General features: G+C 47.2%; 1 protein-coding gene across 1 annotated transcript in view; it reads right to left on the bottom strand.

Annotated features, from left to right (window-relative positions):
• The window catches only part of LOC311104505 (rho GTPase-activating protein 44-like), a gene marked incomplete at both ends in the record, with an annotated part of 63,756 nt that overhangs the window by 18,754 nt on the left and 23,155 nt on the right, over nucleotides 1-21,847 (bottom strand). Inside the window, 12 exons of the mRNA XM_084146362.1 lie at nucleotides 5,683-5,866; nucleotides 6,066-6,157; nucleotides 6,410-6,529; nucleotides 7,986-8,066; nucleotides 8,598-8,679; nucleotides 12,226-12,337; nucleotides 12,994-13,121; nucleotides 13,302-13,383; nucleotides 14,351-14,419; nucleotides 15,979-16,096; nucleotides 16,390-16,466; nucleotides 18,139-18,250. Coding sequence (XP_084002488.1) covers nucleotides 5,683-5,866; nucleotides 6,066-6,157; nucleotides 6,410-6,529; nucleotides 7,986-8,066; nucleotides 8,598-8,679; nucleotides 12,226-12,337; nucleotides 12,994-13,121; nucleotides 13,302-13,383; nucleotides 14,351-14,419; nucleotides 15,979-16,096; nucleotides 16,390-16,466; nucleotides 18,139-18,250 — 1,257 coding nt within the window. The remainder of the gene's footprint in view (nucleotides 1-5,682; nucleotides 5,867-6,065; nucleotides 6,158-6,409; nucleotides 6,530-7,985; nucleotides 8,067-8,597; nucleotides 8,680-12,225; nucleotides 12,338-12,993; nucleotides 13,122-13,301; nucleotides 13,384-14,350; nucleotides 14,420-15,978; nucleotides 16,097-16,389; nucleotides 16,467-18,138; nucleotides 18,251-21,847) is intronic.

Consider the following 21,847-nt stretch of genomic DNA (forward strand, 5'->3'; position numbering starts at 1 on the left):
AGCTACATAGAGGTTTTAGGGAGCTACACAGAGGGTTAGGGAGCTACATAGAGGGTTAGGGAGCTACATAGAGGGTTAGGGAGCTACATATAGGTTTTAGGGAGCTACACAGAGGGTTGGGGAGCTACATAGAGGGTTAGGGAGCTACATAGAGGGTTAGGGAGCTACGTAGAGGGATAGGGAGCTACATAGAGGGCTAGGGAGCTACATAGAGGGTTAGGGAGCTACATAGAGGGTTAGGGAGCTACATAGAGGGTTAGGGAAATACATAGAAGGTTAGGGAGATAAATAGAGGGTTAGGGAGCTACATAGAGGGTTAGGGAGCTACATAGAGGGTTAGGGAGCTACATAGAGGCTTAGGGAGCTATGTAGAGTGTTAGGAAGCTACATAGAGGTTTTAGGGAGCTACACAGAGGGTTGGGGAGCTACATAGAGGGTTAGGGAGCTACGTAGAGGGCTAGGGAGCTACATAGAGGGTTAGGGAGCTACATAGAGGGTTAGGGAGCTACATAAAGGGTTAGGGAGCTACATAGAGGGTTAGGGAGCTACATAAAGGGTTAGGGAGCTACATAGAGGGTTAGGGAGCTACATAGAGGGTTAGGGAGCTCCGTAGAGGTTTTAGGGAGCTACACAGAGGGTTAGGGAGCTACATAGAGGGTTAGGGAGCTACATAGAGGGTTAGGGAGCTACATAGAGGGTTAGGGAGCTACATAAAGGGTTAGGGAGCTACATAGAGGGTTAGGGTGCTACATAGAGGGTTAGGGAACTACATAGAGGTTTTAGGGAGCTACACAGAGGGTTAGGGATCTACATAGAGGGTTAGTGAGCTACATAGATGTTTTAGGGAGCTACACAGAGGGTTAGGGAGCTACATAGAGGGTTGGGGAGCTACATAGAGGGTTAGGGAGCTACATAGAGGGTTAGGGAGCTACATAGAGGGTTAGGGAGCTACATATATGGTTAGGGAGCTATATAAAGTGTTAGGGAGCTACATAAAGGGTTAGGGAGCTACATAGAGGGTTAGGGAGCTACATAAAGGGTTAGGGAGCTACATAGAGGGTTAGGGAGCTACATAGAGGGTTAGGGAGCTACATAGAGGTTTTAGGGAGCTACACAGAGGGTTAGGGAGCTACATAGAGGGTTAGGGAGCTACATAAAGGGTTAGGGAGCTACATAGAGGGTTAGGGAGCTACATAGAGGGCTAGGGAGCTACATCAAGGGTTAGGGAGCTACATAGAGGGTTAGGGAGCTACATAGAGGGTTAGGGAGCTACATAGAGGTTTTAGTGAGCTACACAGAGGGTTAGGGAGCTACATAGAGGGTTAGGGAGCTACATAGAGGTTTTAGGGAGCTACACAGAGGGTTGGGGAGCTACATAGAGGGTTAGGGAGCTACATAGAGGGTTAGGGAGCTACGTAGAGGGCTAGGGAGCTACATGGAGGGTTAGGGAGCTACATAGAGGGATAGGGAGCTACATAGAGGGTTAGAGAGCTACATAGAGGGTTAGGGAGCTACAGAGAGGGTTAGGGAAATACATAGAAGGTTAGGGAGATAAATAGAGGGTTAGGGAGCTACATAGAGGGTTAGGGAGCTACATAGAGGGTTAGGGAGCTACATAGAGGGTTAGGAAGCTACATAGAGGTTTTAGGGAGCTACACAGAGGGTTGGGGAGCTACATAGAGGGTTAGGGAGCTACATAGAGGGTTAGGGAGCTACGTAGAGGGCTAGGGAGCTACATAGAGGGTTAGGGAGCTACATAGAGGGTTAGGGAGCTACATAGAGGGCTAATGAGCTACATAGAGTGTTAGGGAGCTACATAGAGGGTTAGGGAGCTACATAGAGGGTTAGGGAGCTACATAAAGGGTTAGGGAGCTACATAATGGGTTAGGGAGATACATAGAAGGTTAGGGAGCTACATAGAGGGTTAGGGAGCTACATAGATGGTTAGGGAGCTACATAAAGGTTTAGGGAGCTACATTGAGGGTTAGGGAGCTACATAGAGGGTTAGGGAGCTACATAGAAGGCTAGGGAGCTACATAGAGAGTTAGGGAGCTACATATAGAGCTAAGGAGCTACATAGAGGGTTAGGGAGCTACATAGACATTTACATTTTAGTCATTTAGCAGACGCTCTTATCCAGAGCGACTTACAGTTAGTGAAAACATTATTATTAATTTTTAATTTTTTTTTAATTTTTCATACTGGACCCCCGTGGGAATCGAACCCACAACCCTGCCGTTGCAAACGCCATGCTCCACCAACTGAGCTACATCCCTGCCGGCCATTCCCTCCCCTACCCTGGACGACGCTGGGCCAATCGTGGGTTATAGAGCTACATAGAGGGTTAGGGAGCTACATAGAGGGTTAGGGAGCTACATAGAGGGCTAATGAGCTACATAGAGTGTTAGGGAGCTACATAAAGGGTTAGGGTGCTACATAGAGGGTAAAGGAAGCTACATAGAGGGTTAGGGAGCTACATAGAGGGTTAGGGAGCTACATAGAGGGCTAGGCCAGTGACTAGTGTGGAGATTGGAATGTGCTGAGTGTAGAAGGGGCTAGTGTAGACGTCTAGGGGGCTACAGAGGGGACCAGTATAAGGGGCTAGTGTGGAAGGCTAGTGGGCTACAGAGAGGACCAGTAGAAGGGGCTAGTGTGGAAGGCTAGTGGGTTACAGAGGGGACCAGTAGAAGGGGCTAGTGTAGAAGTCTAGTGGGCTACAGAGGGGACCAGTAGAAGGGGCTAGTGTGGAAGGCTAACGGGCTACAGAGGGGACCAGTAGAAGGGGCTACAGAGGGGACCAGTAGAAGGGGCTAGTGTGGAAGTCTAGTGGGTTACAGAGGGGACCAGTAGAAGGGGCTAGTGTAGAAGTCTAGTGGGCTACAGAGGGGACCAGTAGAAGGGGCTAGTGTGGAAGGCTAACGGGCTACAGAGGGGACCAGTAGAAGGGGCTACAGAGGGGACCAGTAGAAGGGGCTAGTGTGGAAGTCTAGTGGGTTACAGAGGGGACCAGTAGAAGGGGCTAGTGTAGAAGTCTAGTGGGTTACAGAGGGGACCAGTAGAAGGGGCTAGTGTAGAAGTCTAGTGAGTTACAGGGCTACAGTGTTGTCTGTATTCGGGGGGATGAGATCCACAGTGACAGGGTAGAGAGGGTTTCAGAAGTATTGGGACATGCCCGACCAAATGAGTAGCCTGCACTGTCCTACCAAGAGGAAATTAGTGCCTCGTTAGTTAATACAGTAATTAAGCCAAGCTAAGTTCTCTGGAGTGGACTCACACGCAAAGACAAAGACATCCTCACAGCTCTCCTCAGTCTAGCACAGTAACAATAGCCTGCCTTTGATATGCCACAGTTACAAAACTGGTCATTATCCTAAATGGATAACAACTATCTTTTCTACCAGTGTCACACATGGGAGAACTGTTTGGGGTTTAGGTGTGTGGTGAAAAAACGATATATCAATGTGAAAGAGTAAATCTAGTGATAGTCTCTGTGATAGTCTCTCTGGACAGACGGGTTGCCTCCCTCAATGTTCCAATATTCCGGTTTACACGTCTGTAGAAGTTCCGCCGTCAGTTGGGACAGAGATGTCGAATATTAAATAGAAGCGGGTCAGCGGTGACGTCACTGCTGTATCCACTTGTTGCCCTAGCTAAACATTAGCACAACTCCCGCCCACATTTTAAGCTCCGCCTACCCAAACTTGTGATTCGTTGGGAGAGTCGTCTGTCTATTTTCCCCTTTCTAAACGTCAGAGAGAATCTGACATTCTGCCCAGACCTGGTGCCATTGCTCCAACGTTGCTCCAAGGTCTGGTTTTCCGAGACTATTTCTGTGAGGGAGGATCTTGGCATGCCTGCCAGTGATTTTCCACCTGGTGAGTCAGGGAGGGCAGGTGACGTCCCTGACTGAGAAGGATAGGCCAGGCGTGGGTGTGTGTGTGTGTGCATGGTGTGAGTTTGTGTGTGTGTGTGTGTGTGTGTAGATCTCAGGAGAATGCGAAGAAGCAACTAGAAGCAGCCTCTATCACTGCTGCCGTGTTGCCATAGAGACGGTGACGGTGCCACTCACCGGGCCGGGACTATTTAAAAAAGATGTGTGTGGACTATTTAAATAAGGTGTGTTTGCATTCCCAGGGTATCCCTCCCCTCTAGATGAGGACTGATAAAGCTGGCACCTAATTGGATGAGAGGATGATTGACAGGGCAGATATCTACCCTCCTTCTGTGTTCTACTGAGAGCTCTAAATCAGAGCACTGTAAACGAACAACCACTTAAAGGGCAATCCACCACTTTTCAACCTCATGTTCATTATCTCCAACACAAAACCAGTGTCAACATACACTGTATTTGAAAACGGCTCATTTCTAAGTTGACATCATCAAAAGTAAAAAGTAAAACATTTAAAAAGTGATTTTCAAACACTATGAGATTCGCGGTGACGTGGGGAGCAAGAACATCACAGTTTTTTTTACTTTAATCCTACCTTGTGATGTCACATAGAAGCCTTGTTGTAGTGCCTGTCTTGTCATCTTTTTAACCACAGATCATAGAGACACACTGTTTTCACATATGTAGACACTGGTTTGGTGCTGGTGAATTGCCCTATTAGAAGCCTTCATAAACCCTTCATAAGACCTTCATAGATGATCATAGACCTTATAACACCTTTTGTAGAATGAATTTCATTTTCATAGATGCTTCATTAAACCTTTAAAGATCTACTGCATTATGTAAATACTCTGCCTGAGTCATGTGTCTTTAACAAACTATCAATCTGTTCCTCAAGGTTCTGGCTCAATACTTTATAAGACCAACAGAGAGAAGAGAAGGAGTGGGTGGCATCATGTGGGTTTTGATGCTGCATGAGAACAGAGAGAGAGAAAGAGAGGAAGAGAGAGAGAGAGAAAGAGAGAGAGAGAGAGAGAGAGAGAGAGAGAGAGAGAGAGAGAGAGAGAGAGAGAGAGAGAGAGAGAGAGAGAGAGAGAGAGAGAGAAGAGAGAGAGAGGAAGAGAGAGAGAGAGAGAGAGAGAGAGAGAGAGAGAGAGAGAGAGAGAGAGAGAGAGAGAGAGAGAGAGAGAGAGAGAGAATAGAGAGGAAGAGAGAGAGAGAAGAGAGAAAGAGAGGAAGAGAGAGCGAGGAAGAGAAAAAGAGAGAGAGAGAGAGAGAGAGAGAGAGAGAGAGAGAGAGAGAGAGAGAGAGAGAGAGAGAGAGAGAGAGAGAGGAAGATAAGAAGAGAGAGAGAGAGAGAGAGAGAGAGAGAGAGAGAATAGAGAGGAAGAGAGAGAGAAGAGAGAAAGAGAGGAAGAGAGAGCGAGGAAGAGAAGAAGAGAGAGAGAGAGAGAGAGAGAGAGAGAGAAGAGAGAGGAAGAGAGAGAGAGGAAGAGCGAGAGAGGAATAGCGAGAGAGGAAGAGAGAGAGAGAGAGAGGAAGAGAGAGAGAGAAGAAGAGAGAGAGAGGAAGAGAGAGAGAGAAGAAAGAGAGAGAGAGAAGAGAGAGGAAGAGAGAGAAGAAGAGAGAGAGTGAGAGAGAGAGCGGAAGAGAGAGAGAGAGAGTTACAGAGAGAAACAATGAGAGAGAGAGAGGGAGAAACAGAGAGAGAGAGAGAAGACAGAGAAACAGAGAGAGAGAGTGAAAGAACGAGGGAGGATGGATAGGGCAGCTTGCACTCAGCAGCAGCCTACCCATCCTTCTTGTAGAATTCCAGCATCATGTTGTCAGTGGCAACACTGAGTGGACGTCTGCCCTGGTCGTGCGACAGCTTGCGTTCCGATTGGTCCATGTCTGGCGAAGGCATGGAGCTGTAGTTAGAGTTGTGGTTGGCGTGGATGGGACTGCCGTAGCAGCCTGTCAGATTAAACTCAATCTCTATAGGAGGGGAGGAGAGAGGAATCAATTAGTTCATGATCCTGATGACAGTGTGTGTTGTGGTGTGTGTGTGTGTGTGTGTGTGTGTGTGTGTGTGTTTGCAGTTATGTGTGTGTGTATGTGTGTGTCTGAGTGTGTGTGTGTTTAAAGGTATGTGTGTGTGTGAGTGTGTGTGTGTTTAAAGGTAGGTGTGTGTCACCTCCAGGGAAGAACCAGTCAGCGTGCTGTATGATGGGTTCTATGATCCCCACTATCTGAAGAGATACTGTGGTCATCATCTCGGTCATGTTCCTGGAGACACCAAACACTCAGTCAGACAGGAAACACATCACTAAGACAATTTGAGGTGCACCTGATTTAACTTGGGAGTTTGTCCTTTTGGGACTATTCGATAGGAGTATTGTACCGGGTAAAGTGAACAACATGCATCTAAAGTATTTCAAAGTACCCTCCGCAGACTGTCAAAAGATGAATAAAATGTTTACTGATAAAGCAGCGTATTTTGAGGAGAGAGAGAGAGAGAACGGAGGACAGGACACGTACCCACTCTCGTTGGAGTGCGTCCATAGCAGGTTGGGACCCAGAACTATAGCCATGTTACCAGGAGTCATCTTGTTGGAGTCCTGATACTCTCCTAGCTTGGCTAGGAACTTAATTAAGTATCTGATAGGAAGAGGAGAAATACACACACAAACAATCAGTCTGTCAATCAATCACTCAATCAATCACTCAATCAATCAGTCTGTCAATCACTCAATCAATCAGTCTATCAATCACTCAATCAATCAGTCTATCAATCATTCAATCAATCAGTCTATAAATCACTCAATCAATCAGTCTATCAATCAGTCAATCAAATGTATTTATATAGCCCTTTTTAAAGTCAACATTTATCACCATATGCTTTACAGTATCCAGACCTGGAACCATAAAGACCAAGCAACATCACAGTAACCAGACCTGGAACCATAAATACCAAGCAGCAGCACAGTAACCAGACCTGGAACCATAAAGACCAAGCAGCAGCACAGTAACCAGACCTGGAACCATAAAGACCAAGCAGCATCACAGTAACCAGACCTGGAACCATAAAGACCAAGCAGCATCACAGTAACCAGACCTGGAACCATAAAGACCAAGCAGCAGCACAGTAACCAGACCTGGAACCCTAAAGACCAAGCAGCATCACAGTAACCAGACCTGGAACCATAAAGACCAAGCAGCAGCACACTAACCAGACCTGGAACCATAAAGACCAAGCAGCAGCACAGTAACCAGACCTGGAACCATAAAGACCAAGCAGCAGCACAGTAACCAGACCTGGAACCATAAAGACCAAGCAGCAGCACAGTAACCAGACCTGGAACCATAAAGACCAAGCAGCAGCAGTGGCCAGGGAAAACTCCCCAGAAGGAAGACAACTTGATATGTTCAAATCAGCATGACTCAACACTAGGGCCTATTTGTTCAGCTTTCGAACTATACTGTGAAATCACACACACACGCACACGCACACACACACACACACACACACACACAAACACACACACACACATTCCCTGATGGTCTCTGTTGGTTAACAATATTTTAGCGAACACAGGGACTCTAACCCTGATAGGAGGTCCAAGACACAGGCTGCGTCTACACTGTCAGCTCCATTCTGATCTTTTTTCCACTAATTGGTCTTTTGACCAATCACATCAAATCTTTTCACATCATATCTTTTTCAGAGCTGATCTGCTTGGTCAAAATACCAATTAGTGATAAAAGATCAGAATTGGTCTGCCTGTGTAAACATAGCATCACAGACCCAGAACTATAACACCCAGATAAAACATAATCTACACTAGAAACCTACTGATTCATCTCATAAACAACATGTTGACTATGTAGTAGGTTGAAGACCCTAGACGCTGACCATGGATCACTTTTGCAATTCCCCCACTAATGGTTAAGGTTAGGAGTGGGGGAGGGGAATCTGATCCTAGATCTAAACTTAGAGGAAACTTCAGCCTGGCAACAACCCAAACAGATAAAACAGATCCTCACTGGAGGGTTAATACCTACTGGCAGTAGGTATATGTAGATTGTAGAGAGGGAGGCAGAGATGGGTACTGACCTGAAATTGTTGAAGTTGTCAGTTGGTAGTTTTTCACATGCCGCCAGCAGAGCTTGTAGTCTCTTGTCCATATCCTGAATACTGAACGATGAAGAGAGCAGTGAACAGTGCTCAGGGTGAGTTGTGCTCAAGGCAGTGTTTTTCTCAACATTATTTTGTACCAGGGAGACCAGCAGGCTACAGTGTATTGTCATTGAGAGGCTAATTGGTGTCAGCTAACCATCTGAGGGACCGGTAAACAACAACCCAGGGACCAGTGCCGGACCACGGACCGGAGGTTGAGAAACACTGTGTTAATAATGACTATTATTGTGATACCGGTTCACCGTCTGTTCTGTCAGTATGGTAATGTACCCTTCTTTATGGAGTTCTCCCCATAGAAATAGGAAAGTCATTCTAGAATAGAAGAGTCATCTCCAGCTCTTTAACATAACTCAAAAAGGATCTGTTATCTGTAGTAGAGATGCTGTGGTTATGAAGGGATCTGTTATCTGTAGTGGAGATGCTGAGGTTATGAAGGGATCTGTTATCTGTAGTGGAGATGATGTGGTTATGAAGGGATCTGTTATCTGTAGTGGAGATGCTGTGGTTATGAAGGGAATCTCTACTCACTTTGACGCCTGAATCCAGTCCTCGTAAAGTTCACTGGTCATCAGTGGCTCTGGAAGCTCACGGAGGTATGATTTCAGAGCCCCTGCGGAAGAGAGGGATGGAGAGACAGAGAGAGGTAGAGAGAAAGAGAACGGGATGGAGAAAGAGAGGGAGGGAGGGAGGGAGGGAGGGAGGGAGGGAGGGAGGGAGGGAGGGAGGGGTGAGAGAGAGGAAGGGGGAGAGATGGGAAGAGAGAGAGAGAGAGGGGGGGGGGGACAGGAGGATGGAGAAAGAGAGATGGAGAGAGAAAGGGAGGAAGAGAGAGAAAGAGAAAGAGAGATATAATCTCATTAGGCCTAGGGGAGGTGTGGTTTTCTCTGTTCAGAATACTGATGAGAACACACACACACAACGCTGCCATCCTCCGATTACTCAAGGAAGTGGACAGCAACATTACAAAGAAGCCTTTAGGATAGAGAACATCTAGGGCAAAACACAAGCAGATCATTTAGGAAATGTTAAGGGATATGTTCTTCTAGCCCCACAGCTGAACTAAACTCCAGGGCCAAATCAAGTTTCAGGTGTCATGTTTTATTGGTCGTATATACGGGATACACATGGCATACACCGTCCAATGAAATGCTTACTTGCATGTTCCTTACTCGACAATGTAACAACAATAAGAAGTAATGAAAGATAATAATAGGAACATAAAGTAAATGGCTCAGTAGAATAAACATTTTAGCATCAGTATAATACAGGAAGGCACCATTTATAGTCCAATATTTACACGTTTTGGGGAAGGGAGGATTGGGGGGCAAGTGTTTAAATTGTGCAGTATCATAATAAGAGTCTGGTAGCAGCAGTTGTGATGTGTGTAGAATGAATAGTAGTATATGTGTGTGCGTGTGTGTGTGTGTGAGTGAGTGCATTTGTGCTAAGGTGCGGAGAATCAGAGCAGTTTCTCAATCCAGTTCAAGTGTTCAACAGTCTGATGGCTTGTAGACAGAAACTGTCTCTGAGCCTGTTGGTATCAGACCTCATGCTCCGATACCATCTGCCTGATGGTGAGGGAGAGAACAGCTTGTGGCTGGGGTGTGTGGGGTCCTTGATGATGCTGCGCGCTTTCCTCAGGCACCGTTTCAAGTAGATGTCCTGGATGGGTGGGAGCACGGTCCCAGTGATGTCCTGGATGGGTGGGAGCACGGTCCAATGATGTACTGGATGGGTGGGAGCACGGTCCCAGTGATGTCCTGGATGGGTGGGAGCACGGTCCCAGTGATGTACTGGATGGGTGGGAGCACGGTCCCAGTGATGTCCTGGATGGGTGGGAGCACGGTCCCAGTGATGTCCTGGATGGGTGGGAGCACGGTCCCAGTGATGTACTGGATGGGTGGGAGCACGGTCCCAGTGATGTCCTGGATGGGTGGGAGCACGGTCCCAGTGATGTACTGGATGGGTGGGAGCACGGTCCCAGTGATGTCCTGGATGGGTGGGAGCACGGTCCCAGTGATGTCCTGGATGGGTGGGAGCACGGTCCCAGTGATGTCCTGGATGGGTGGGAGCACGGTCCCAGTGATGTCCTGGATGGGTGGGAGCACGGTCCCAGTGATGTCCTGGGCCGTCTTCACCACCCACTGGAGGGCCTTGTGGTCGTGGACGGAGCAGTAACAGGCCATTATGGAACCGGTCAGGACGCTCTCGATGGTGCAGTGGTAGTATTTGGAGAGGACCGGGGGTGGCATGCCGAATTTTTTCAGATGCCTTAGGAAGTAGAGACGCTGCTGCGCCCTCTTGACAAGAGTGGTGATGTTGTTGGTCCATGTCAAGTCTTCGGTGATGTGGACTCAAAGGAACTTAAAACAGCTGACTCCCTCTACTGCAGTCCTGACGATGTGGATCGTGGCATGTTCCCTCCTCTGCTTCCTGAGTCAACAATCAACTCATTTGTTTTGCTGACGTTGAAGGAATGGTGTTGTCCTGGCACCACAATGCCAGTTCACTTACCTCCTCCCTATAGGCTGACTCGTCATTGTTGGTTATCAGGCCTACAACTGTGGTGTCGTCAGCAAAGTTGATGATGACTTGGTGTCTTGGAAAGCTACACGGTCGTGGCTGAACAGGTAGTACAGCAGAGAACTGAGGATGCTCTGAGCTTGGTGTTAAGCTTGGAGGGAACAATAGTGTTGAATGCTGAACTGTAGTCAATGAACTGCATTCTCACATAGGTGTTCTTCTTGTCCAGATGTGTTACGGCCGCGTGAATAGCGATGGAAATTGAACCTTGGATCTGTTGGAGCGGTATTCAAATTGGAGTGGGTCCAGTGTGTCTGGCAAGCTGGCCTTGACGTGAGCCATGACCAGCATCTCCAAGCACTTCATGATGACCAGCGTCTGTGTGACGGGGCGATAGTCATTTGGGCATGTCACCTTGTCTTTCTTGGACACTGGGATGATGGTGGTCTCCTTGAATGGCTCCCTAATCCCTACATAATGCACTAATTTGACCAGAGCCATATGGGCCAGGGGTCAAAAGTAGTACACTGTATAGGGAATATGGTGTCATTTGGGATGCAGGCCAGCTCTCTACTGGAGGAGGATGTTAGGAAACAGGCAACAAGGAAATAGGCAACAAGGTGTGAAAGACAACAGTCCACAAACAAAAGAAACCTCTACTTGATTGTGTTGACCTAACATTGATTGATATATTTCTGGAGGCATGGATCTCCTGAAAGCAGAGTTCTATCTGATGGTTATATATAGACAATGGAGCTAGCTAAAGGCTTGTTGTTATGGAGACCAGAGCCTGCGCCAGAGAGAGAGAGGCGCGAGGCGAGTATGTGAGTGTAAATTAATCTGTGATGGTGTGTGCGTGTGTGCGTGTGTGTGTGTGTGTTTCAGACCTGGGTTCAAATACATGTGTATTTGAGTATATATACTGAACAAAAATACAAATGCAACATGCAACAATTTCAAAGATTTTACTGAGTTACAGTTACAGTTTATATAAGGAAATCAGTTAATTGAAATACATTCATTAGGCCCTAATCTATGGATTTCACATGACTGAGAATGCAGGTGGACATTTCTGCAGTCAGCATGCTCATTCAAAACTTGAGACATCTGTGGTATTGTGTTGTGTGACAAAACTGCACATTTTAGAGTGGCCTTTTATTGTCCCCAGCACAAGGTGCACCTGTGTAATGATCATGCTGTTTAATCAGCTTATTGATATGCCACACCTGTCAGGTGGATGGATTATTTTAGCAAAGAAGAATTGGTCACAAACAGGGATGTAAACAAATGTATGCACAAATTTGAGATAAATAAGCTTTTTGTGAGTATGGAACATTTCTGGGATCTTTTATTTCAGTTAATGAAACATGGGACCAACACTTTACATGTTGCGTTTATATTCTGTTCAGTGTAGTATTTCAAATACTTTTTTTTCTGTGTATTTGAATTTTGTGTATTTTAATGGCTATTTGTAAAAACGAAACAGTCGATCAAATTATATTTGAGAGTATTTTCAAATACTTCTATCAAATACTATTTTCAAATACCTGTGTTAAATGCATGGGAGTGTATTTGAGTATTTTCAAATACTGTGTGTGTGTCTATATGTGTGTGTGTGGGTGTGTAAGGTAACCTGCGATGGCGTGAGGGTCAGCTGAATACTCCTGTACGTCCATAACACCACAGTCCAGGGAGGCCTTCAGCTTCTTCAGCTTGGAGGCCGAGGGGGCCACTCTGAACAGACCCTACACACAAAGGGAATCAGCAAGACAGGAAGACAAGAAGACAGGGAGTCAGGAAGACAGAGAGTCAGAGCAGGGCCATCATAGAGATAAATACTGAAACATAAATGTAGTACATACTATATCTCTGTCTACAATAAACACTCTCTAACAGTTAACTGATATCAGAATGTAAAGCAGTGTTAAATTGGCTTAATTTGGGACTGGGAAACTTAGTGTTAAGTAGGCTTCATCTGGGTCTGGGAAACATAATAGTGTTAAGTAGGCTTCATCTGGGTCTGGGAAACTTAGTAGTGTTAAGTAGGCTTTATCTGGGTCTGGGAAACTTAGTGTTAAGTAGTCTTCATCTGGGTCTGGGAAACTTAGTAGAGTTAAGTAGGCTTTATCTGGGTCTGGGAAACTTAGTAGAGTTAAGTAGGCTTCATCTGAGTCTGGGAAACTTAGTAGAGTTAAGTAGTCTTCATATGAGTCTGGGAAACTTAGTAGAGTTAAGTAGTCTTCATATGGGTCTGGGAAACTTAGTGTTAAGTAGTCTTCATCTGGGTCTGGGAAACTTAGTGTTAAGTAGTCTTCATCTGGGTCTGGGAAACTTAGTGTTAAGTAGTCTTCATCTGGGTCTGGGAAACTTAGTGTTAAGTAGGCTTAATCTTTTTCTCTACCTCCTCCTGCATGCCACACTCCAGCAGCATAGTGACACAGGCTTCGATGGGGAAGGCGATCTCTCTACTGCTGATGGTCAGGTGTTCCTCCAAGGCCTTGCCATACGACGGCTTCTCCACCCACGCCTCTGTGGTGGTACAACACATTATACAACAGTTAGACACACGAGAAGCAGACAGGCATGGACACATACACATGTGCAGGCATGGACGAGCTCACACACACACACACAGACACGCGTAAATGTGCACACACACACACACACACACACACACACACACACATACATACACACACATTAACCCACCCTGGTGAGCTTTAATGGTGGGCAAGACACTCTGGAGGATCTCTAGAGACTTCCTGTGATATTCTGCCTGGATCTCTATGAGCTACAGAGAGACGCACAGAGACACAGGGACAGAGAGGGGACAGAGACACAGGGACAGAGAGGGGACAGAGACACAGGGACAGAGAGGGGACAGAGAGACACAGGGACAGAGAGGGAGAGAGAGACACAGGGACAGAGAGGGAGACAGAGACACAGGGACAGAGAGGGAGACAGAGACACAGGGACAGAGAGGGAGACAGAGATACAGGGACAGAGAGGGGGACAGAGACACAGGGATAGAGAGGGAGACAGAGACACGGGGACAGAGAGGGAGACAGAGACACAGGGACAGAGAGGGAGACAGAGACACAGGGACAGAGAGGGGACAGAGACACAGGGACAGAGAGGGAGACAGAGACACAGGGACAGAGAGGGAGACAGAGACACAGGGACAGAGAGGGGACAGAGACACAGGGACAGAGAGGGAGACAGAGACACAGGGACAGAGAGGGGACAGAGACACAGGGACAGAGAGGGGACAGAGAGACACAGGGACAGAGAGGGAGAGAGAGACACAGGGACAGAGAGGGAGACAGAGACACAGGGACAGAGAGGGAGACAGAGACACAGGGACAGAGAGGGGACAGAGACACAGGGACAGAGAGGGAGACAGAGACACAGGGACAGAGAGGGAGACAGAGACACAGGGACAGAGAGGGGACAGAGACACAGGGACAGAGAGGGAGACAGAGACACAGGGACAGAGAGGGAGACAGAGACACAGGGACAGAGAGGGAGAGAGAGACACAGGGACAGAGAGGGAGACAGAGACACAGGGACAGAGAGGGAGACAGAGACACAGGGACAGAGAGGGAGACAGAGAGACAAAGGGACAGAGAGACACACAGGGAAACAGAGGGACAGAGGGGTAAAAAAGGTGAGGTTTAAACACCTGCTCAGCTATATGACTGTAACATGAGTCAAGGTCATCTGAAGGGTAAATGCATTGATACAGAAAATATACTAACCGTCTGAAAGTAGTTTGCATAGTCTATTTCTTTGGCCACAAAATTATACATATCTGCTGATAGTTGATCCTGGAAAAGAGGATAAGAAATGACCTTTAACCTTAATGCAGCCTGTAACCTTGTAGTGTTTAATGCAGCCTGTAACCTTGTGGTGGTAAATGCAGCCTGTAACCTTGTAGTGGTTAATGCAGTCTGTAACCTTGTGGTGGTTAATGCAGCCTGTAACCTTGTGGTGGTTAATGCAGCCTGTAACCTTGTGGTGGTTAATGCAGCCTGTAACCTTGTAGTGGTTAATGCAGTCTGTAACCTTGTAGTGGTTAATGCAGCCTGTAACCTTGTGGTGGTTAATGCAGCCTGTAACCTTGTAGTGGTTAATGCAGCCTGTAACCTTGTAGTGGTTAATGCAGCCTGTAACCTTGTAGTGGTTAATGCAGCCTGTAACCTTGTGGTGGTTAATGCAGCCTGTAACCTTGTAGTGGTAAATACAGCCTGTAACCTTGTAGTGGTTAATGCAGCCTGTAACCTTGTGGTGGTTAATGCAGCCTGTAACCTTGTAGTGGTAAATGCAGCCTGTAACCTTGTAGTGGTTAATGCAGCCTGTAACCTTGTAGTGGTAAATGCAGCCTGTAACCTTGTAGTGGTTAATGCAGCCTGTAACCTTGTAGTGGTTAATGCAGCCTGTAACCTTGTAGTGGTAAATGCAGCCTGTAACCTTGTGGTGGTTAATGCAGCCTGTAACCTTGTGGTGTTTAATGCAGCCTGTAACCTTGTGGTGGTTAATGCAGCCTGTAACCTTGTAGTGTTTAATGCAGCCATTTAACCTTGTAGTGGTTAATGCAGCCTGTAACCTTGTAGTGGTTAATGCAGCCTGTAACCTTGTGGTGGTTAATGCAGCCTGTAACCTTGTGGTGGTTAATGCAGCCTGTAACCTTGTAGTGGTTAATGCAGCCTGTAACCTTGTGGTGGTTAATGCAGCCTGTAACCTTGTAGTGGTTAATGCAGCCTGTAACCTTGTAGTGGTTAATGCAGCCTGTAACCTTGTGGTGGTTAATGCAGCCTGTAACCTTGTAGTGGTTAATGCAGCCTGTAACCTTGTAGTGGTTAATGCAGCCTGTAACCTTGTAGTGGTTAATGCAGCCTGTAACCTTGTAGTGGTTAATGCAGCCTGTAACCTTGTAGTGGTTAATGCAGCCTGTAACCTTGTGGTGGTTAATGCAGTCTGTAACCTTGTGGTGGTTAATGCAGCCTGTAACCTTGTGGTGGTTAATGCAGTCTGTAACCTTGTGGTGGTTAATGCAGTCTGTAACCTTGTAGTGGTTAATGCAGCCTGTAACCTTGTGGTGGTTAATGCAGCCTGTAACCTTGTGGTGGTTAATGCAGTCTGTAACCTTGTAGTGGTTAATGCAGCCTGTAACCTTGTAGTGGTTAATGCAGTCTGTAACCTTGCGGTGGTAAATGCAGCCTGTAACCTTGTGGTGGTTAATGCAGCCTGTAACCTTGTAGTGGTAAATGCAGCCTGTAACCTTGTGGTGGTTAATGCAGTCTGTAACCTTGTAGTGGTAAATGCAGCCTGTAACCTTGTGGTGGGGAGGAGGAGGAGCCAGAACCTCTAGAACCCTGTGACTCACTCTGCAGATCTCCATCCTATTGGCTGCCTCCTCCATCTCCTCTCTGAGGGCCTCCCCCTTGGCCCCGCCCGCCTGCAGGTTGCTAGGGTGACTGGAGGACTTGGACGACTGGTGAAACCTACAGGCAAGGAGGGGACAGAAGAAGAGTTAGGAGGGGGGATGGAACACCAACACACAGGCTTCATCCCAAATGGCATCCTATTCTAGGCTATATAGTGCACTACCTTTGACCAGAGCTTGTTAAAAAGTAGTGCACTGTATAGGGATTAGGGTGCGATTTGAGACACAACCACAGAGGGAAAGAACATGCTTGTCTAAGCATTATTCTAAACATGAGCATCTCTTAAGAAGTGGTCAGTGAAGAGGGTAAAAGGTCCCAGCCTGTATGTTAACATGCATTCCATCCCTCACCGTGTGCGGGCTGAGTCCATGTCCAGGACCAGCTTGGCTAAATGTTTCCTCTGTTTCTGGATGTTGGGGATGTCCACCTGGGAAGAGACAGGAACAGATGAAACCACCTCTATAATGTATCTCCACACATGACTACATTCATTTATCTACTAGTTATCTGGGAGTTGAGATGGGAGGAATATTCTAGCACCCTGAAGGCAATAGACAATAATGAACATGCTGACATTGTGTCTGACAATCATCGTCACTTAGAGATAGTAATGGTGAATGGTGTGGGCTCTCCTAGTCTCTGGACAGACAATAATAATTGTATTGTGTATCTTTAATGCTTCTGCTTTTGATTGTTGTCACTGTGTAACTTATTCAATATGATGGACTTGGTATTGTTGGCTGCTTTTAGTGAAGCAGGGCCCCCTAGCAAAAGGAGATATCGCTCTCAATGGGACTTCCCTGTATAAATAAAGGTGAAAAACAACAACAAAAAACATTCCTATACAAGTGTGAGACTTCAAGTACTGTATGGCTAGGGAGAGTAGGATTCACCTCATCATAGGGAGAGTAGGACTCACCTCATCATAGGTTACAGTAGGACTCACCTCATCATAAAGACAGTAGGACTCACCTCATCATAGGGAAAGTAGGACTCACCTCATCATAGAGACAGTAGGACTCACCTCATCATAATGACAGTAGGACTCACCTCATCATAGGTTACAGTAGGACTCACCTCATCATAAAGACAGTAGGACTCACCTCATCATAGGGAAAGTAGGACTCACCTCATCATAGAGACAGTAGGACTCACCTCATCATAGAGACAGTAGGACTCACCTCATCATAGAGACAGTAGGACTCACCTCATCATAGAGACAGTAGGACTCACCTCATCATAATGACAGTAGGACTCACCTCATGACAGAGACAGTATAACTCACCTCATCATAGAGACAGTAGGACTCACCTCATCATAGAGACAGTAGGACTCACCTCAGCCAGCTCATAGAAACAGTAGGACTCACCTCATCATAGAGACAGTAGGACACCTCATCATAGTGACAGTAGGACTCACCTCAGCCAGCTCATAGAGACAGTAGGACTCACCTCATCATGGAGACAGCAGGAATCACCTCGTCATAGAGACAGTAGGACTCACCTCATCATAGAGACAGTAGAACTCACCTCAGCCAGCTCATAGAGACAATAGAACTCACCTCATCATAGAGACAGTAGGACTCACCTCATCATAGAGACAGTAGGACTCACCTCATCATAGAGACAGTAGGACTCACCTCATCATAGAGACAGTAGAACTCATCTCAGCCAGCTCATAGAGACAGTAGAACTCACCTCATCATAGAGACAGTAGGACTAACCTCGTCATAGAGACAGTAGGACTCACCTCATCATAGAGACAGTAGAACTCACCTCAGCCAGCTCATAGAGACAGTAGAACTCACCTTATCATAGAGACAGTAGGACTCACCTCATCATAGAGACAGTAGGACTCACCTCATCATAGAGACAGTAGGACTCACCTCATCATAATGTCAGTAGGACTCACCTCATCATAGAGACAGTAGGACTCACCTCATCATAGAGACAGTAGGACTCACCTCATCATAGAGACAGTAGAACTCACCTCAGCCAGCTCATAGAGACAGTAGAACTCACCTCATCATAGAGACAGTAGGACTCACCTCATCATAGAGACAGTAGGACTCACCTCATCATAGAGACAGTAGGACTCACCTCAGCCAGCTCATAGAGAGGCTCCACCACATCCTTCTCTATCTGGAACTCAAACTGAATTAGTTCCTGGGCCAGCTTCTCCTCTGTCTCCCCACACAGGTTCAGCATCTTCCTGTTAAGGGAAAAGAGCCAATCACAACCTCAGATAAGTCCCAGCCACAGCCAAACACAACGTCAGCTAGGTCCCTGCCACAGCCAAACACAACGTTAGCTAGGTCCTTGCCACAGCCAATCACAATGTCAGCTAGGTCCCAGTCAATCACAACATCAGCTAGGACCCGGCCACAACCAATCAGAATGCATCGGATAGAGGACAAGGTCAAGGAGGACAGAGTGGAATTATGGCAGAATCAACTGAAAAAAGATGTGTGAGTGAGAGAGAGACCAAGAGAGAGAGAGAGACATCAACTTAGAATCAACTATTAAAGACTACCAGAACCCACTGGATTCTCCATTTACATTGAATGAACTACATGTCACGCCCTGGCTCTGGGGACTCTTATATGTTGAGCCAGGGTGTGGATTTTCTATGTGTGATTTTCTATGTTGTGTTCTAGTTCGTGTTTTCTATGTTGGCCAGGGTGGTTCCCAATCAGAGGCAGCTGATTCTCGTTGTCTCTGATTGGGAACCATACTTAGGCAGCCTGTTGGCACTAGTTATTTGTGGGATCTTGTTCTGTATAGGTTTGTGTTGGTGAACCTTTAGACTTCACGTATCGTTTTGTTGTTTTGTTATTTGTGTAAAGTACTCATTAAAAGATGTACGCCTATCACGCTGCGCCTTGGTCCGCTTCTTATAACGATCGTGACAGAAGATCCCACCAAAATAGGACCAAGCAGCGTGTGCAGGAGCAAACGCTGGGTATGGAACAGGAGGTTACTCTGGTAGATGTCCTCCTCGGTTGGGGGAGAATCACAGAGGAGGAGGCCGTCCGCTACCGGAGGGCGATGAGGGAGGATGCCCAGGCAGGAGAGGAGAAGCGGCGCCAACCGGGTCGTCGTCGGACAGGCGAGAGGCAACCCCAATACTTTTTTTGGGGGGGGCACACGGCATGGACGACGGGGACGCTGGAGGCAGCTACAGGACGTATCGGCGGATTAGGAGAGGAGGCCACCAGGTTTGGGGGGCTGGAAGGGAGGTTGGCGGAGCCTAGAGGTAGAGCAGAGCCAACTCCCCGTACTCAGGCTAGGCAGCGTGAGACTGGGCAGGTTCCGAGTTATGCGGAGCTGCGTACTGTGCCGCGAGTGGTCCGGCACAGTCCTGTACGTCCTGTGCTAGCACCACGCACGTGTCGTGGTAAGGTGGGCATGCAGCCAGGACGGAGTGTGACGGCTCAACGCTCGTGGCCTCCAGTACCCCTCCTCGGTCCCGGATATCCTGCGCCAGTGCCACGTGCTGTAGTGCCAGTACGAGTGCACAGCCCTGTACGTCCTGTGCTGATGCCTCACACAGAGTGTGTAGAAATAGGCATTCAGCCAGGACGGGTTGTGTCAGCTCTTCGCTCCAGACCTCCAGTCCGTCTCCACAGTCCAGTCCGGCCTGTTCCTGCTCCCCGCACCAAGCCAGTGGTGCGCGTCGTCAGCCCGGTCCGGCCCGTTCCTGCTCCCCGCACCAAGCCAGTGGTGCGCGTCGTCAGTCCGGCACAGCCCGTGCCTGTTCCACCGGTGCCTGGTCAGGCACCGGTCAGCTGCTCCACACCGGAGCCTGAGCAATCCGCTCCACCGGTGTCCAGTCCAGCTCCGGCCAGCGGGGCCAGACCAGACCAGGGCGCTACGGGGGGGTAGCGAGAGAGTGGTGGTCACGCCCAGAGCCGGATCCGCCACCGAGGCGGAATGCCCACCCGGCCCCTCCCCTGTTGGGTTTGGTTGGCGCGGTCGCAGTCCGCGCCTTTGGTGGGGGATACTGTCACGCCCTGGCTCTGGGGACTCTTATATGTTGAGCCAGGGTGTGGATTTTCTATGTGTGATTTTCTATGTTGTGTTCTAGTTCGTGTTTTCTATGTTGGCAAGGGTGGTTCCCAATCAGAGGCAGCTGATTCTCGTTGTCTCTGATTGGGAACCATACTTAGGCAGCCTGTTGGCACTAGTTATTTGTGGGATCTTGTTCTGTATAGGTTTGTGTTGGTGAACCTTTAGACTTCACGTATCGTTTTGTTATTTGTGTAAAGTACTCATTAAAAGATGTACGCCTATCACGCTGCGCCTTGGTCTGCCTCTATCAACGATCGTGACACTACAGGATAAAATACAAACCCTCCAACCCAAAAAGTCCTGTGGTGTTGATGGTATCCTCAATGAAATGATAAAATATACAGACCACAAATTTCAATTAGCTATACTTAAACTCTTTAACATCATCCTTAGCTCTGGCATCTTCCCCAATATTTGGAACCAATGACTGATCACCCCAATCCACAAAAGCGGAGACAAATTTGACCCCAATAACTACCGTGGGATATGCGTCAACAGCAACCTTGGGAAAATCCTCTGCATTATCATTAACAGCAGACTAGTTCATTTCCTCAGTGAAAACAATGTACTGAGCAAATGTCAAATTGGCTTTTTACCAAATTACCGTACGACAGACCACGTATTCACTCTGCACACCCTAATTGACAAACAAACAAACCAAAACAAAGGCAAAGTCTTCTTATGCTTTGTTGATTTCAAAAAAGCTTTTGACTCACTTTGGCATGAGGGTCTGCTATACAAATTGATGGAAAGTGGGGTTGGGGGAAAAACATACGACATTATAAAATCCATGTACACAAACAACAAGTGTGTGGTTAAAATGGGCAAAAAACACACACATTTCTTTCCACAGGGCCGTGGGTTGAGACAGGGATGCAGTTTAAGCCCCACCCTCTTCAACATATATATCAACGAATTGGCGAGGGCACTAGAACAGTCTGCAGCACCCGGCCTCACCCTACTAGAATCTGAAGTCAAATGTCTTCTGTTTGCTGATGATCTGGTGCTTCTGTCACCAACCAAGGAGGGCCTACAGCAGCACCTAGATCTTCTGCACAGATTCTGTCAGACCTGGGCCCTGACAGTAAATCTCAGTAAGACAAAAATAATGGTGTTCCAAAAAAGGTCCAGTTGCCAGGACCACAAATACAAATTCCATCTAGACACCGTTGCCCTAGAGCACACAAAAAACGATACATACCTCGGCCTAAACATCAGCGCCACAGGTAACTTCCACAAAGCTGTGAACGATCTGAGAGACAAGGCCTTCTATGCCATCAAAAGGAACATAAAATTTGACATACCAATTAGAATCTGGCTAAAAATACTTGAATCAGTTATAGAACCCATTGCCCTTTATGGTTGTGAGGTCTGGGGTCCGCTCACCAACCAAGAATTCACAAAATGGGACAAACACCAAATTGAGACTCTGCATGCAGAATTCTGCAAAAACATCCTCCGTGTACAACGTAAAACACCAAATAATGCATGCAGAGCAGAATTAGGCCAATACCCGCTAATTATCAAAATCCAGAAAAGAGCCGTTAAATTCTATAACCACTTAAAAGGAAGCGATTCCCAAACCTTCCATAACAAAGCCATCACCTACAGAGAGATGAACTTGGAGAAGAGTCCCCTAAGTAAGCTGGTCCTGGGGCTCTGTTCACAAACACAAACAGACCCCACACAGCCCCAGCACAACAACAACAACAACAACAACACAATTAGACCCAACCAA

This window comes from Coregonus lavaretus (genome assembly GCF_964263955.1).
Source record: "Coregonus lavaretus genome assembly, chromosome: 28".
Classification (NCBI taxonomy): Eukaryota; Metazoa; Chordata; class Actinopteri; order Salmoniformes; family Salmonidae; genus Coregonus; species Coregonus lavaretus.